Here is a 16,134-nt window from a genome sequence, read left to right as displayed (position 1 = left end):
GCGAGGCGAGACAGACAGCGATGGAGGGGAACCGGAGGGGCATGGCACAGAGTTGGCTGCTCCAGGCAGGGCCTACTCCGAGGGCTCATCCAGCAGAAGCTCCGCTAAAAATGGCTGCTTTGCTTCCACACACTGCCCCTTCCCCCTCCCCCGGAGCTCCCGGCCCTTCCCTCGCTGGCCCCGGGGCGGCTGTGAGCCCGGGCCGCCGACACTCACCAGGCAGAAGAGGTTGGAATGGCAATCCTCCAGGCTGGCCCCGTTCGGCACGAAGCAGGAACTCATCCTCACAGCCACAACCCACACGCCATTATCCCACAGCCTCCGACAAGAAAGAAAGAGACAGACAGAGAGAGAGAGAGAGAGAGAGGGAGAGAGAGAGAGAGGGAGAGAGGGAGAGACAGACAGCGAGAGGGAAAGGGGGAGGGGGGCTCTGCACACGCACAAATAATAATACAATTAAATAAGGGATTTACAGACACACGCACGCGAAATAGTGGCAGGGGGAATAACCCGCCAGGAGAGACAGAGAGGGATGGGAGAGGGGGTAAAAAAAATATATATATTAAAAAAAAAAATTTAAAGAGGAACTCAGAACGTTTTCTCGTCTTCTGGAGCTCAATCGGGGGTGTAAAGCCGCCGTGGAAGGGGAGAACAGAAAGAGGGAGGTGGTAAGTAATCCAACGACGGGAGATTAAGATCAAAATCCTCCCCGTTCCTCTTGTCTTCTCGTTCGCATACGGAGAGGAGGGAGAGGAGGTAAGGTGAAGGGGTAATTGATCCAACAAGAGAATAAAAATGGGGTAATTAATCCAGGGGGCTAGGGGTAAAAATCAGTTGACATCCCTCCTTCCTCTCTTCTCAGATGCCAAGCAAGAGAAGGAGGAAAAAATAAATAATCCAGCGGGGGCAATTAATCCAGAACCCCCCCTCCTCTTCCTCCTGTTCCTTTAGTCATCAGACGAGAAAGGGGCAAATTGTGGAATGACTGGGAAGGATTGGCCGTGGGAGAGAGAAAAATCCAGGCTCGTCTCTTCGGAGTCCGAGGGCAACAGGGTGTGGGGGGGTCAGATTCTTCTCCCCTGCTCTAAAAATATTCCAAATAAATTAAAATTTAAATTCATAAAAACAAACTTCAGGGGCCAGAAGCAAGGCCAGTCTGAAGAATTCGTAAAGGCAGAGCAAGAAAAATTTCCTGGGGTGTACCCCAAAAAACCATCTGCGGGGGCAGGGGAGGGGGGAAGGTATTCCTTGAGAGAGAAAGGCCGCAAAAGTCTCCTCAGCAGCCCAGCGGGGGATTAAATTCCCGTGTGGAAAACCCCCCTCCCCAAATACACCAAATACTCTTCGCAGCGAGGGCGAAACCAAAATATCCTCCGCTGGGTAAAAAAAAAAAAAAAAAATTCCTTCCGTGGGGAAAGGAGGGAGGGGGAGAGGGGTGGAAGGAGGAAATTGCGGGTGACCCTCGAAGTCTCTTCGGGGAAGGATGGAGGAGTCTCCGGGAGGCCGATCCCCAGCCTTTCCGGGGGAGGAGGACGCGGTAAATCGCAGAGTGTCTTCGGGGAGCCTGGTCGCCCCCAGCTGTCCTCGGGGGGACCCCGCAAAGTCTCTTCAGGGGAGCCGGGACCCCTCCGAGTCACGGCGGGGCCGGGAAGCGACCCCCGCCAGAGCCCCGGGCGCGGGGTGGGGGCGGCCAGGCGGGGAGCGACCGGCTCAGCTGCGAGGCCGGTCCTTTAAAAATAAAGGGGGAAAAAAAAATCCCCAACAAAACAGAGAGAGGGAAAAAAAAAAAAAAAAAAAAAAGAAGGAAAAAAAAAAAAAGGCGCGGGGGGAGGGGGAGAAGGAGGAATATAAAAAACGCTCGTCTTCGGCCGGAGCGGTGTGTCCCGGAGCGGGGGGCGGGGGAGCCCCGAGACCGCTCGCTCTCCTCAGGTGCGGGTCCCCGCGGGGGCGGTGGGCGGAGGGCCCCCTCCCCGAGGCTCCTGGGCAGGGCGGGGAGGCGGCGGCCGAGCCCCGGGCTCTGCTCAGCCCGAAGGGGTCGGAGCCCCGCAATTCCCGGCGCCGCCGACACACACAGGGACGCGGCGGCCGCTGCTGCCGCTGGCGGAGTCGGTGCCGCGAAGCCCCCGCCGGCGCGTCGCCTCCCCTCAGCGGTGCCTCTGTCGTCGGCTGCCCGGCCGCGGCATCCTGTGGCGGCGGGAGCCTCAGCGCGGGTCCCCCATGGCCGGAACGGGAGCGGATCCGGCTCCCGGGTAATTCCGAGACCCTTTTTCTTTAATGGCGGCCACAGGGACGGCGGTCGGGGCCCCCCTGCCGCGCTCCCATTGGCCGCCGCGCCGTCACGTGGGCGCGCACCGCCATGGCCGCCGGCGCCGCTGGGGGAAGGCGGCTGCGGTGGCGGCGCGCGGCCGCCAGGGGCGTCAGGGGCGCTGCGGAGCGCCCGGCTTGCTCGTTGGGGCGGCGCCATCTAGCGGCCGCGCCCCGCGGCGCCGCGGAGGCCGCGAGTTCGAGTCCCGGCGCCGGCCGGGCCCGCGGTGAGCGGGATGGGGAGATGGGTCAGGGTGGGAGAACCGCGGTGGGACAGCCGGGCACGGCCAGCCCGGAGCTCAGGATCGTGTCTGGGATAGTGCCATGAGGGAGGCTCCGCAAGCTCTCTGGGTAATCTGCTCCAGTGCTCCTTGGACAAGTTCTTCCTCACGTTCAGGTGGAACTTTCTGGGCATCAATTCCTGCCCCTTGCATCACGTCCGGGTGGTTGGCAGCACTGAGCAGAGCCCGGTGCATCTTTGGGCACCCCCGTTTAGATATTTACACACGGGCTCACCCTTCCCTTATCCTGGCAGAGGCTCCATGTCCATTCATGGACCATGAATTCAGTCCCTTCCCCGTATGGGCCATAAGGGTTGGACTCAGTGGTCCTTGTGGATCTCCTGGGATTGTGTGGCCACCCCGGGGCACCTCCGGTCAGCCTGGGGCCAAAGTCCGGGCACAGAGTGTCCCCCAGCACAGGGAACACTCGCCTTGGCTCTTCTTCCACAGCTTCCACCTCTTGGCAGAGGATTCCCGATATTTGGACCTCAGAGCAAATTCCAAACTGAGGATCTCGGAGCCCTTTTTGAAAAGATATGCAAGTATTGTGAAAGCTGGCTTTAATATTTAATGCGAGCGTTAATGCTCTCACTAGTCTCACAGACAGCCTCTGTGCCAAAGCAGAGCCCTACTCCAAAACCCCGTTTTTCCATGCCCAGATCCATATTGTGCAGTTCAAGAGGATGAAGTAGGTGGCTCCTCTGTTACTACATGCACAGATTTGCAGAAGGACTGTGAGATTATTCAGAATTTAGATGCTACAGTGACAGTGAAAGCTATTTTTAAGAGATGTTTGGAAAGTGTATGCATCTTACTAATCCTCTCATATTACACATTAATTTTCTAGGCAATGCCTTGCATGTAGAATGGAAGATTTTTAGTTACTATGTGCAGAATTTTTACTGCAGTGTTCAAGTGAAAACACAAACCAGTGTAAAGCACCTAAAGGAAAAGAAAGCCCTGAATGTCTCAGCTAACCTGACATTCACATTAAAATATGATATGTTCATGCAACAGCAGCACGTTGATCACAACTATGCAACACGATGATGTTTCAAAGGCCCTGCAAATTATTTCAGGACTCCTGAACAAGACGAGCAACAACCTTCTGCAAATGTCTTGATAGAGTAGGAGGAAAGAAGGACACTCTATAAATAAACTTATATGATAAGTTAAAAAAAAAAAAAAAAAAAAGAAGTGAGGCTAGATATATATTCACCAAGAGAAACTTTGAAGATTTACTCACACTGAGCCTATTTTTGTATACCAGTGTAGGCAAGCAAGATTCTTCTTTTCATCTAAATAGAAGCAGAGTATTTTTAAACGCAGGAGATTCATTCCCTCAGTGCTCATCGAAACACGGCAGCTGGGGCCGGAGCCGGGCTGCGGGGGGAGGGCTCCGGGGGGAGGCAAACCCCTTTCCAAGGGGAACAGATGGTTTTCCCTGGGCTGGCTGCAGCCGAGGGCTGTGAGGAGCATTCCTGGGTGCCCAGGGCTAGCCCCAACCTCTCGGGAGTCCCAGCGCCACCGTGATGTCCCTGCGGGAAAGGTTCTCAAGTCACTCCTCCCCACGGAGAGAGCCAAGGATAGGGAGGAGATCAAGGAAAGCAGAATTCGGCGTTAAGTACACAAGAGCTGTGTGGGTTTATCACTAAGAGGAAAAACAATCATTTGGTCAAAGGGGTTTGGGAGATTTGGATATCCAGGATGATGGTTCTTGCAAGTCTGAATTGATTTCGGGATAACACCAAATTTTCCCATTTTTTTCCCCTTCAAAGAGCACAGCTCAGTGCTTGGAAGAGAGGATTAGTGTCTAACACTGGGTTTGATGTGGCTGCACCTCCCAGTTTTGAGGAACTCACTTCATGTGTCTCAGGCCAGTTCTCTATGTAATGCACTTTGGGATCCTGACACATTCACCACAACAAATCCTTCTACAGGATCCCAGCACAAGTGCAGAACATCATTTGTCCAACAAACTTAAACACAGGGTAAGGAACTGATAAAATATCCACAAAAGAGGAAAGAAAACTAACACACCAACGAGGGAAACTCGAACTCAAATTCCTCCTGACTCAGAACCTCAAAGCTTTCCCAATTCCGTGTACAGCACCTCAGAACAGTAGGACACAATGGAGGACAATCACATCCATGTCTGGTGAATTCTGCACCTCAGACATTCCTCGCCTTTTGTACTCTTTGGGAAATAAAGCCTCCTGGAAAACAGAGAGGAGGCAGATTAAAACAGAACGGAGGGGAAAAAAATGCTGTTGAAAATGTGCTTTGTTTTGTGGATAGGTTCTTATAGAGTTCTCATCTCTGCAACTTCCAGAAGTGCATTAAGCTGCATAATTAGCATCTGTCACATGAAGCTTTTTCCTTCCCTCTTCCTCTCCCTAGAGGGAACCTGCATGAAGAAATTTTAATATAAATTTCAGTATCTACTCTACAGAGTGCAATCATATTAGGAAAGCTACAGGCAAGTCAGTTTGTGCTCAGTCTAAGGTTTATCTTCGTGTAATAGAAACTTTACCTTTTTTTTTTTTTTTTTTTTTTTTTTTTTTCAGTGTTGCTGATCCAATTTAAAAATTAACCAGTCTCTTGGAAAGACGACAGGGGTGGGGGAAGAGATTGTCCCCATTGCATCAGATTTAAACCAGTGGAATTGTCAGGAGCTGGGCAGTTAAAGCCAGTCCTGGTATTAAATCCCTACAATCTCACATGGAGACATCCAGCCAAAAGGAGTAAGGGATGGGTGATTTCCCCCTTCTACTCAAAAGCATTTCTTTTGAAAGGAATATTTATATTTTTAAAACATCTAAACAAAGTAGGAGTTCATGTTGCTTTTTTGTTGACATCAAGAGATATTCCACTGCTGAATATAAAAGTCAATGGGCTACAGCATCTCCTGGTGAATCTCTGCAGGCAAAAGAAGATGCTGCCTTTTAGAAATAAAGATTAAATAGAAATAAATGAAGCTTAACAATAGCAACATGACAAACAACTCTATTATTCAGCCTCTGATTTCCATTCAGACTCTCTCCTAATTTTTTGGAAGTATTTATTTTCTCCTTAATTATTCCAAGAAAACTGAGATTATAGGATTGAACATACTGCCAACCACCTGAGGTATGGAGTGCAGACTGAGTGCTTAAACTTCAGCTACAGAGGTGGTAATTATTGTAATTGGTGCATGTGAAGTAAATATATCAAGTAGTGTAGAGTTCAAACTCGTGCCAGTCAGTCTCCAGTTGGCACCAACATTTCTGTCAGGAGGATACAGAGGTCTCAGCAGGACTTATTACTGGCAACTGTTCAACAGTTCTCTTCTCCAAATGGTTTCAAGGGGATTTGGGTGGGAAGAAGGATAATTTTTAACAAATTAAACTACCTAAAAATGGCGAGCTGCCCAGAGCCACCTAGTCTGCCTTAGTCACTACTACCAAACCATTTTAAAAAAGAAGATTAAAAATATCATTGCTGGCAAAATTACCTACCTGGCTTTAACGACTTAATCAGCTCCCTGCAAAATTACCCAAACGTGTTCTGGGCACCATCCTACAAATGTGTGTAAAACATGTCCAGAGTAAAAGGTAGAGCAGAATATTCACTCACTGTGTGTTTCTCAGAAAACAACCTCGAGTTTCCAGAATCCAAATATCCCTATGAGGACATGTGCTATAGTTAAAAAAAAATAAAAATAAATCACTTAATTTTTAATTGAAATTTAGAAAGATTAGGAGGAATGGTTATTTCCCATTAGTATTTAGCTCACAACGTTTGTAAGGTGTAAAGCAGAGTTCAGCTTTGCACTGTGAGCTCTCACAGGAGCCTCTGCCCTGTGCCAGATTGATGTCCAGCTGCTTTGTTTAGACCTTGCTAAAGTGCCTTTTTCAAATGGGGAATGTGTCATTTCTAGCAGAGGTCTCCAAGAGAAGATTTGAGTTTAATGCAAGGCAATAAAAAGAGGAATATGAGAATTCTTGCTCTCTTTAGTGTCAGCTTTGGTTAGGACGTATGAATGCACATGAATAGTCTTGTCAGAATCTCTGGGGCTACTGACATTCAAGATCTAACATATTATTACTTCTGACCAGAACATTAGCTGCTGTGCAGGAAGGAGAAGAGAAAGAGGAGAAAGGGAAAAAGATAGGACCACTCCCTAATCAGACAGAAATGGTTATGGATTTCTCTGGCTGGAAATCTCTGAACAGAACTTTTCCACTGTGAAAATACAAGGCTCATGTTCTCCAATCTGACTGCACAGCTCTTCAAAATCTGCAGGAGGAAAACAAAACCCAGCATATTTTAATGCCTGATCTTGCTCATTTTACTCATGGAAAGCATCCTAATTAACCTATAAATAATGACTGTACAACCAAGTATTACATCCTTGTAAAGGACATGTGCTAAGGAAGGTTTGAGCATTTTAAGCTGCTGACTCTATTTTTTACTATTCCTTTGAATCACTCATTTCAGATACAAATAAGCAAATAAAAGAATTTAGTTAAAATAAGGTAATTTTCATTCCAATCTCAGCATATATCAAACCTGGATACCACTACAATGGAAAGATTTGTCCACCAGAAGCAAAAATCTTCCAACGTCCTCCTGGCTGAATGAAAAGAAAAACGTATTTCAGATATTTTTAATGGCTGCTGTTCACAATCTATTTCTAAATAAACTGAAAATATTCAGACATTGGTTTAATCAGTGGATTTGTGCTCTGAAATTTGAGCTGAAGGAGTACAACCAAAGGGAATACCCTGCCCTTTGTGACTGAAACCACCTTTAGAATCCATTCAGGAGCTCCAGCACGTCAGACAAAGGCCTGGATTTGTTTGGAGCAATAAATGATAGAGACCTTTACATATTTGAAGTGCAACAGATGGTCCTCCAAGGAGAACATAATGACTGGCAGACAGCACTTCGTTAGACTGGCTTGGAATGTCTTCAGCAATTACACAAGCAGTGTTTTGGGGGGAAGCCCTGTCATCTCTGTGATTCTTCTCATGGAAATAGCTGTGATTTTTCCTTGTTTAGATGCTAAAAAATGATATCTTCTAAAATCCAGGCAGTGAACTGCAAAAGGAAACACCTTTGGCCCTCCCAAGGCCACTCCAGATGAGGCTCCACCTGAGAAGAGAGATGTGAGTATTAAAAAAATAATAATTAAATCAGCATTAAGGGGAAAGAACTTTTGATACGTAATTGTACAACTGTTAATCCATAGCCAAGTAAGTATTCCATGGAAATGTAATGCAGGAAAACGGCCAAGGTTTAACACAAGGTCCAGCAGAGTTTTAGAATTTGGGAGGTCTGTAGGTACAACAGGCAGAGAATATCAAGGGGAAAACATCCAAAAGACCTAAATTACTGAATAAGAACCTCCTTCCTTTGGGAAACTGGTGATTTTTGAGGAGTCCTCCTCCACGTGAAACACTGTGGCTGCAGTTCTTCAGGGCAGAGAAAAGAGAAATTTTTTGAGGCTGTCCATTCTTTCCATTTTTACAGACAAGCTCTTTCACAAGCCAGCAATTAATAACTCTAACTTTCAAAGAAAGAGCAACAAAATGCTGATTTCTCTACTGTAGATGTAGCTTAGAACAATTTCACTTCCATCTCTCCCATCCCTGTAATTCCAGGATTAATCTGCTCTGTCCTAAAACCTTCCCCACCAAACCCACCCCGAGTGAAATTCCGTGTGGCACCACAAGCACAACAAAAAACATGTCCTTTCCCCAATGTAACTTAAATGTTGATGGAATCATAACTGCTTTACTCCCTCTCCAATTAGCAGCAGCATTCTTTATGTTTGCTTACGAAGCGTGAACCGTTCGCTTGTCACTACAAAGACCTTCTGTGGAGGACTTAAAAATACAGCCCCAGCAATTAAAATGACAACAACAGAGGTGGATTGGTCACACCACGACACAAAATATCCAGCTGTTTCTTTCCAGCAGCAAGGACATGAAATATCATGAGCAAATTTTGAGGGGTTCTACGTAATAATCCATATTCTGGTGAAAATATGGATTTTCAAGAAAGGAGGGGACTAATGGGAAACTATGCCTAAGCTCACAGATTGATTTTTTCCACATGATCAGGATTGTCATTCATGCTTTTTATCCACACAAATTCCTCTTTTTTCTTTGCTGGAACTAGAGATACTCTATTTTGTGAGACATTCTCTAAAAATAAGGAAAATTTGGATGGCTATCCTCATAAATAAGGCAAAAAGTGATCTGATGGGGTTAGAACTAGAAAATCGGATTTTAAACTTACTTAATTTGGTTGTGTTAAAAACATTCTAAAAGTTTATTAAAACCATAAGCCTCATTACAATAAACAGAACAACTTTTATAATCACATCTGTCTGCTGTTGGTTCCTGCCTATTCTGCCTCCCAATCTGATGGGAAGTTATCTGTAATACATGTAGGGAATTTAAAAAAACCATAAATTAATATACATATTTAAATAATAACAAAGGCTGAAAATGGATTGTTTCAGGTTAGTTTTTCCTAGTTAGGATTATAGGAGATAGATATAGAGATATAAATATAGATGTATTTATCCTGAAGTGATAAGGTAGCTTTGATTTCTAATACAGGAAGAGAAAATAACTGACACGCACAGAACCAGCCACTCAAGGGGGAGGAAAAAACCCAAACAACTGTCTACAGAATCCACCTACAGATATGTCCTTGGAGAAAAACTGATGAGAAAATTATCAGGCAGATTTTTTCCTTCCTGTTTCCTTCCTGGAAGTTTTTTGCCTCTCCTTACAGCACAGCCATGGCAAGTGATATGTATCAGAACTCATCCATGCAGTATATTTTGCACATCAAATTGATTATCCATGACTTCTTAGGCAAACACAGGAATGCAGAAAACATGTCAGCTGTTATAGACAGAATATATGGGCATTGCACTCCTTTACTTTACATTTAGAAAGAGCAGCAGATAATGAGCTCAACCATTACCTTGAGAATAAATTTCATTTCCAAGTTCAGAAGGATCTCTGGATTCTCATCAGTTTTGTGAACCAGAACTCACAGGTAGCTCAGAACATTTGTCTGCTGAGCTGTGTTTGTCTCCAGAGTAATTGTCATAAGTGGGCAGAGGCCTTGATGTCCTCATCTTCATGCCTTCAACCATGATGACCTTACAGACTCAAAGCAATCACTGCAAAATACAGAAGACAAGGGAAAAAATTTAAGAAATAAAAGCCCTGTCTTTTTCCTTCCCTAAATTCCTAGAATTCATCTTCAGATTCATACCTGCAGAAAAAAAAAAATCAGACTAAAATATTGCCCTTCTGTATGTTTCATCTGATATAATTGCTTGGCAACAAACATCTCTTGCTCTGCAAATATTCTGCAGAGAATTTATTCACATCAGGAAAAACACATCAGAAAGGTGCCTAGTTTGAAAGTTTACAAATCAGACACCAGGGACAAAAAAACAGAGTGATAGAACAGGCAAGACACAACCTGGAACCATTCTGGGGACACACAGACCATCGTTTCATCAGCAACCACAAAAAATATTAAACAACAAAAAGTTTTTAGATCAGCAGGTTGTGACAAACCAGAAATTAATCCTGAGCTGTAATAATAATAATGTGTGTTTGAGCAATATGTCATAAATATAATTATTCTTTGCAGATGTCTGCTATTCATTACAATGGAAACTGTTCCATTGTACACTGTGGCCAAGTGGTATCAGACACCATTTTTATTAAGACAAGCACAAGATGTTCAATCTCAGAAGGTGAATTCCTTGACATCGGGCTGATAAAGCCATTTGAGCTTCTGTAAAATATATATCATACAATAATCACATTTCATTTTGTGGTTTACAAAAACCTATTCATGAAACTACAGAAGCTTGTCAGGCATTCTGTATTCCCAAAGAATAACACTCATCCATGAAAACAGTCTGATTTAAATCACTGTGAGTGCTGGCAGATGAAAATTACTGGATAAAGCAAATAGTGTCTTATGAGAAATCAAAGCTACAAGTCTGAGTCACTCTTACTACTGAGATACTCACACCTGACCAGGCTTTAGGGACTGGGAATGCCATCTGCTTTCAAACACATTGGCCTTGCTCTTGGCAGAATTCTTGCAGGGTTTTGCAGTGAGATCAAAACAAGTCCAAATCTGGAAGACTTGAAAACTTGGCCCCCAAATGACTCCAAAATGCAAGTAAAATATGAAGTTGCCATCACAATGTAGGAGTGGGGATGGATTTCCAGCTGGAAGTTCAACCAAACCCCTTTGTAGGAAGTGAGTGACCACTACTCAATTTTGTATTTGGCAGCAGACTTCAGAACCTGTGGAGCAGAAAACCAGGGAGAAGGCAAAACTTCTGTGCTGGAAAGATCTGAATAATTCAGGGAAGAAACTGGTAGGAAGTGCCCTTCCTCTCTCTGCAGAGACTGCACAGCCCCAGCAATGGCAGCGAGCAAATAAAAGGCAAGAGAACACAACATATGGATCCTAAAGCCACAAACTGCTGGAAGTACAAGAGAGAATAACCCCCCCTCCTGTCAGGTAGAGCAGAGCCTGTGTCAACAAGAATCACACGCTCCCACTGTTGCTCAACAGATGTACTTGAACTAGAGATAAGGCACTTCAAAACTCCAGGGAAGTTATGTGCAAAAGGTGTTGCCTCCTGTGCCTCTTTCCATGCAGGGAAGGGAACACCAGGCAGGATTCAGACACTTCATTCTGCAGTGAGTGAGGAAAAATGAGCAAAAGAAATACTGTCAATACAAATTATCCAGGGCAGAAGATGGGGGACGACCTTCTAAAGCATAAGCACAGAGTCAATACACTTATAAATTAGAATACAGCAGGTACACTTACCACTGGAGAAAACTGTGAGTAAGTCTCCCTCCTGAGGAAGACTTTAAGCCTAATTTCCTTTTTTCAAACCTATGTCACCAGTGAAGTCCCATAAATGAATATTCTCTTGCAGATAAAGTGGTTGTCTTCACCTTTTGGCAGCTGCAGTAAGAACAAAACATATCCTGCGAGGAGGTTTTACTCCTGAGGGTAATCTTCTCAAAGAGTGAGGAGAAAGCACGAGCTAAAATCACTTGCACAATCATGTTTCATAACTGTTCCTAGTCTGGTGGTATTGGTCCTTCCTGAGTACAAAAAAATGCACAAACTTTTCTCCCTCTTCTACTAAGAGAGTTAAAAAACCTGCTTCACTTTGGATACACAGAGAGTTTGGAGGAGCTCCAAACAATGGAGCTCTGTGTGCCCCACTCATCACACAGACACTGAAGAAAGAGTGTGGCAAAGAATGCACAAAGTATGTAATTACTGTTCCACAAGATAATTCCATTATTAATACATCCCCAAAGATAGCATGCACAGTGCTGCAGTTTAATTAGATGGTAACTGGAGGGGGTTTGAATTTATGAGGTAATAAATATATTTTGGACTAATAAACTCCAAGGCTGAAGTGTTTATTAATCTAGAATATAAAGATTACATAGTTGATAGGAGACAACCTCAGGTTGTGCTGAGATGCCTGTTGTTTATACACTTCAAAATTAATATTTTCCTCCTTTTGGGAGCTAGATCAGAGAGCCAAGATTGCTGGGGATGGTGCTGAAAAACACCAGAAACTGCCCAACAATTCTGTGTTCTCAAAGGCAAAGGCTATTTAAGTCTCAGCAGATGGTGTGGTTTTAAGGTTTCACCTTTTAGTCAATTTATCACCTCCTAAACGATTGAGTACTGCAAAGAAACTCCCTTCTGACACTGTCAGTGCCTCATTCTGATGGTAAAAAACACAGATTCCTTTGTAGGATAATCAGAGCCTTTACAAGACTATCAGATCTCTCCTCAGTTACCCTCAAATACTCAATCCCATCTTTATTTTTCTGCTTTTGGATTCACTTGCAAGACCACATGAACAGTTTTGGTGTCTCATTGAATTTTTTTTCTCTCCTGAGCGCGGCTGTAGAAACTTTTTGCCTCGTGCAGCACATTAAGGATCTGGAAACCAACTGTTGTGAGGATTTACATCCCAAACAGCTGTGCCAGGAAGTCAGAGGAAATCAAATGGTCTCATCTATTAACTTGTCCTCAGGTAGTTACAACTAGAGCTTTATAAATTACCACACAGCTCAGTCCATTTAAACCACATTTCGCTGTTAGTTTGGAAGTGCCAATGCCTCACTCAGGCAAGACAGAAGACCAGGTTTGGTCCACGAAAAAATGGGCAAGATTGAAGTCAAAGAGCAGTTTTGCTTAAGCCAAAGCTAAATTTAGGCCTGAGGGAATTGCAGAGAAAGAAAAAGGAAGAACAACTTGTGGGATCTTGCAGGTGAATCCACACTGATTAAAAGGAGCTGTTCCCATATCTGAGTGATGGGTGCTGGACCAAACCAGGGGAATCCTGGATGTGCCAAAGGAACCGTGGGGCAGGAAAAGAGGAGAGAGGCAAGACACACCACAGCTTGGATTTACTGGTGAGGAAAAACCCTGTCTCTCTGAGCCAGCCCATGGTGGGTGCTAACAGGAGGAAAAGTATCATTACCAAGGGCTGTAAAGATTTAAAGATATTTAGGAAAATGTGTCTTAAGGAGCTTAGGTGATCCAAATAGAATTGGCTGTGTGTTCAGACAGATTCCAGGGTGGTTCCACAGGTTCAGGGCAAAGGCCTCAAACACTAATTCTTGAAAAGAGCCTACAGATAAATCATAGAAGATGACAAGGAACCATTTCCAAAGCTCCTGCTTTTTCATTCCCAGGCTTATATCCTCTCACCAACTGAAGCAAGTCACAGAACCAACTTTCCAATATTAAATCTCCAGGCAGTGTGTTATTCATACAGCTTATGGAGATGGCTTTACCCTCTGGAAAAACAAAGTTTAAGAAAAATGGCTCCATCTTTGGGGAACAGTTTAAGTCTCAGGATAAGTACATTAGGAAATCTAACTCTATTACTTTCTATCTTACATTTTATTACAAGATTGGTAATAGGAAATTACCAAATAAAATTGGTATTTTACTTGGTAATTTTTTTCCATGGGCCTCGTCTAATATGAAAGATGGTGATCATCAAATTTATTCAAGTTTTCCTGTCAACAACATCATTAACCAAATCCCTCAATTTCAAAGTAAATAAAAGCATCTGGGCTTCTCGCACAGCAAGACTGACTTGCATATTTAAGCCTCATATATAGATGAATCTGCACTGGACCAAATTTGCATATTAATGAAGGACTAATTGCTCTTTGCAGTCAATTTTATGCAGATGAATTTACTCCTCTCAGTACAATTTTCATAATGTTCGGAAAGAACCAAAAAATGCGAAACTTTGTAAAAGTACACAAATGTTAGACAATCAAGGAAGAAATATCCTAATGGCTTCCAACAGCTTTACATTAAATTGTATATAATTCATCTTTTATACTGTTGCTTTATTTTAACAGCCTCCCACAAAGAACAGAACAATCCATGGAATAACTTCAGCCTATTCCCCCTCCTCGGTCTCAAATTTTAACAGCTTGTAATAACCCATTATATGATCCAGTTTCCAGCTGGAAGGATGGAGCTTGAATTTTTAGGAGAAGTTAAATTTGCTAAACAGGAATTTATTTGCTCCCAGCCATCCTCATGCCCCCAGGACAGTTAGGACAGGGTTTGTCCCACACATTTTTAAGGTGGTTTCTTTCCAGTTTTGCACGATTAAGGAAAAAAGGCCCAAATCCTTGTTGAGTCTCCCCTGAGGTAAAGTACAAAATACTCAAAAAAAAAAAAAATCCAAAACAGGAAAGTTCATGAGAAAGAAAAACGTCAACAAATGCTGAGAAGAAAATGATAATATTATGGGGGAAAGGGGAAATGGAAGTAGAAGAGGAAGGGAGGTGGAAATGGAAGGAGAGAAAAATGATGCATTGGTCCAGCTAAGAAGAAAAGGATTTAGGAGAAAGTTCAAGGCAAAGTAAACAAACAAAAGAAAAAATGCAGGCACAAATGTAGCCACAAAAAAAGAAAAAGCACAGGAAAGATAATGAAATAAGAAATAAGTGAGAATCAGAGAACACACAATACATAAAGAAACAAATAAAAGAAAATACAAACCCCAGAGTTTTTCCTAATTCTGCCAGAACAGAAGGGCAGAGTTGGTGGGAATGCATCAGGAATCTGAATTTGCATGTATAGCCTTCCTCCTGCCAAAGCAAAAAGCCTTATTCTAACTGTGAAGACTGATAACCATAATATTTATATGTATCATAAAATCACTTACAGAAGACTGTTTTAATCAGAAAAGGAATTGCATAAAAGAAAGTTGCATCTTTAAAAGACTTGGAGGCCTCTTGTAGCAGGAACATGGGAATACAGCTCATGTTCCCCACATCTGCCATATCCTTGACTGCATTTTTTGCTCTTCTCTACAGCTTTTGCTGTTTTAACATCTCCTTTTTGAGGCAGAGAGTGTTCACACAAAGATATGATGAGTTTATAGTGATAGCAAGAAATCTTTTGTGTTTTTACTCTATTTCTTCTCTAATTTCCTATTATCCCAGTTCCTGGACCATGCTGAGCTTACAGATTTCTTATTCCATAATTTGGTTCCTGAGAAGCAACAGCTGATGAACAATATTTCATTATCAAAATAAAATAATCTTCAGAATGAACATCTTTTGACTGAGCCGTTCAGCTCCTCCAAAGAAGAATCAGAAATTCTGCCAGGAATTTCTTCTCCTTCTGGTCTTTCCCACCTTGATGACAGAAGCCACAACATGTCTTGGAGAATTTGCTGGGATAAATTCACTCCTCCATGAGCAATAAAGGCAATGGTTTCATGGAGGTAAGATCCCATTGCATGGAGAAAAAGGGGAGGAAAAAAGGCTTTAGGGCAGAGGAGTTGGCAGAAAATATCAAACCAAGGGAAAATGACAAGAGGCTTTCACTAGCACTCCAAAAAAGAATAGAGCACAGAGCAAAGACAAATACAGTTATAAAACAATAACAGTAATAATTGGAAAAGAATGACAAGTACTCCACCAGGAAAGTATTGGAATGCTGCTGCTGAAGAATTCCCACTGAGGAAACAGGACTGAGTTCAGCTGGTCAGCCTGGAGGTTTGACTTTTAAAACTTATTTGACAACAAATTACAGCTCTTTGTGAATACTTTGAATTCTGGAGTATTAATTCAAACCATTTTACTCACAGAGGAGGAGGAAGGGAAATGTATCTCCTTTATAATTTCTGCACATAACATTTGAAAACCTGCTCTGGGCACTCCTCCTCTTTCCCCAAAAAATGTCTGGTTCAAGCGATTAGTGCTGTGTGAATGTAAACAAAGATAATGATTCAAACAAGAACAAGATGTTCCACCCAAAATGATTCACTTTCCAGTGGCTGAGATGCCTACTTCTAATCTTCAGCAAAGGTTAACCTGACCAGATTGAATTAACCACTTAATACAATAATAAAGATGCATAAGTAATGGGGGAGGAAGCCCATGGAGGCAACAGTGAATCCAAATAAATCCCTCCAGCAAGCACAAAG

At 43.4% G+C, this 16,134-nt stretch overlaps 1 protein-coding gene and 3 long non-coding RNA genes across 4 annotated transcripts in view; 2 read left to right on the top strand and 2 right to left on the bottom strand.

Annotated features, from left to right (window-relative positions):
* Positions 1-590, bottom strand: part of MED13 (mediator complex subunit 13) — a 51,442-nt gene extending 50,852 nt beyond the window's left edge. Inside the window, exon 1 of the mRNA XM_066333507.1 lies at positions 217-590. Within this exon, the coding sequence (XP_066189604.1) occupies positions 217-282 (66 nt within the window). The 5' untranslated portion in view covers positions 283-590. The remainder of the gene's footprint in view (positions 1-216) is intronic.
* Positions 591-691: 101 nt separating this feature from the next.
* On the top strand, positions 692-1,130 carry LOC136370207 (uncharacterized). The gene is made up of 2 exons (XR_010745130.1): positions 692-756; positions 863-1,130. It is a non-coding gene; the product is annotated as an uncharacterized lncRNA (long non-coding RNA).
* Positions 1,131-1,847: 717 nt separating this feature from the next.
* On the top strand, positions 1,848-5,125 carry LOC136370203 (uncharacterized). The gene is made up of 2 exons (XR_010745129.1): positions 1,848-2,249; positions 3,433-5,125. It is a non-coding gene; the product is annotated as an uncharacterized lncRNA (long non-coding RNA).
* A 4,560-nt stretch (positions 5,126-9,685) lies between these two features.
* On the bottom strand, positions 9,686-14,784 carry LOC136370202 (uncharacterized). Its single transcript, XR_010745128.1, has 3 exons — positions 14,700-14,784; positions 11,460-11,600; positions 9,686-9,771 (listed from the first exon to the last, which is right to left on the bottom strand). It is a non-coding gene; the product is annotated as an uncharacterized lncRNA (long non-coding RNA).
* Between the last annotated feature and the right edge of the window lie 1,350 nt (positions 14,785-16,134).

Source organism: Sylvia atricapilla, chromosome 20 (genome assembly GCF_009819655.1).
Source record: "Sylvia atricapilla isolate bSylAtr1 chromosome 20, bSylAtr1.pri, whole genome shotgun sequence".
Lineage (NCBI taxonomy): Eukaryota > Metazoa > Chordata > Aves > Passeriformes > Sylviidae > Sylvia > Sylvia atricapilla.
Note: the sequence above shows the minus strand (reverse complement) of the source record. Positions and strands in the feature narration are given on the sequence as shown.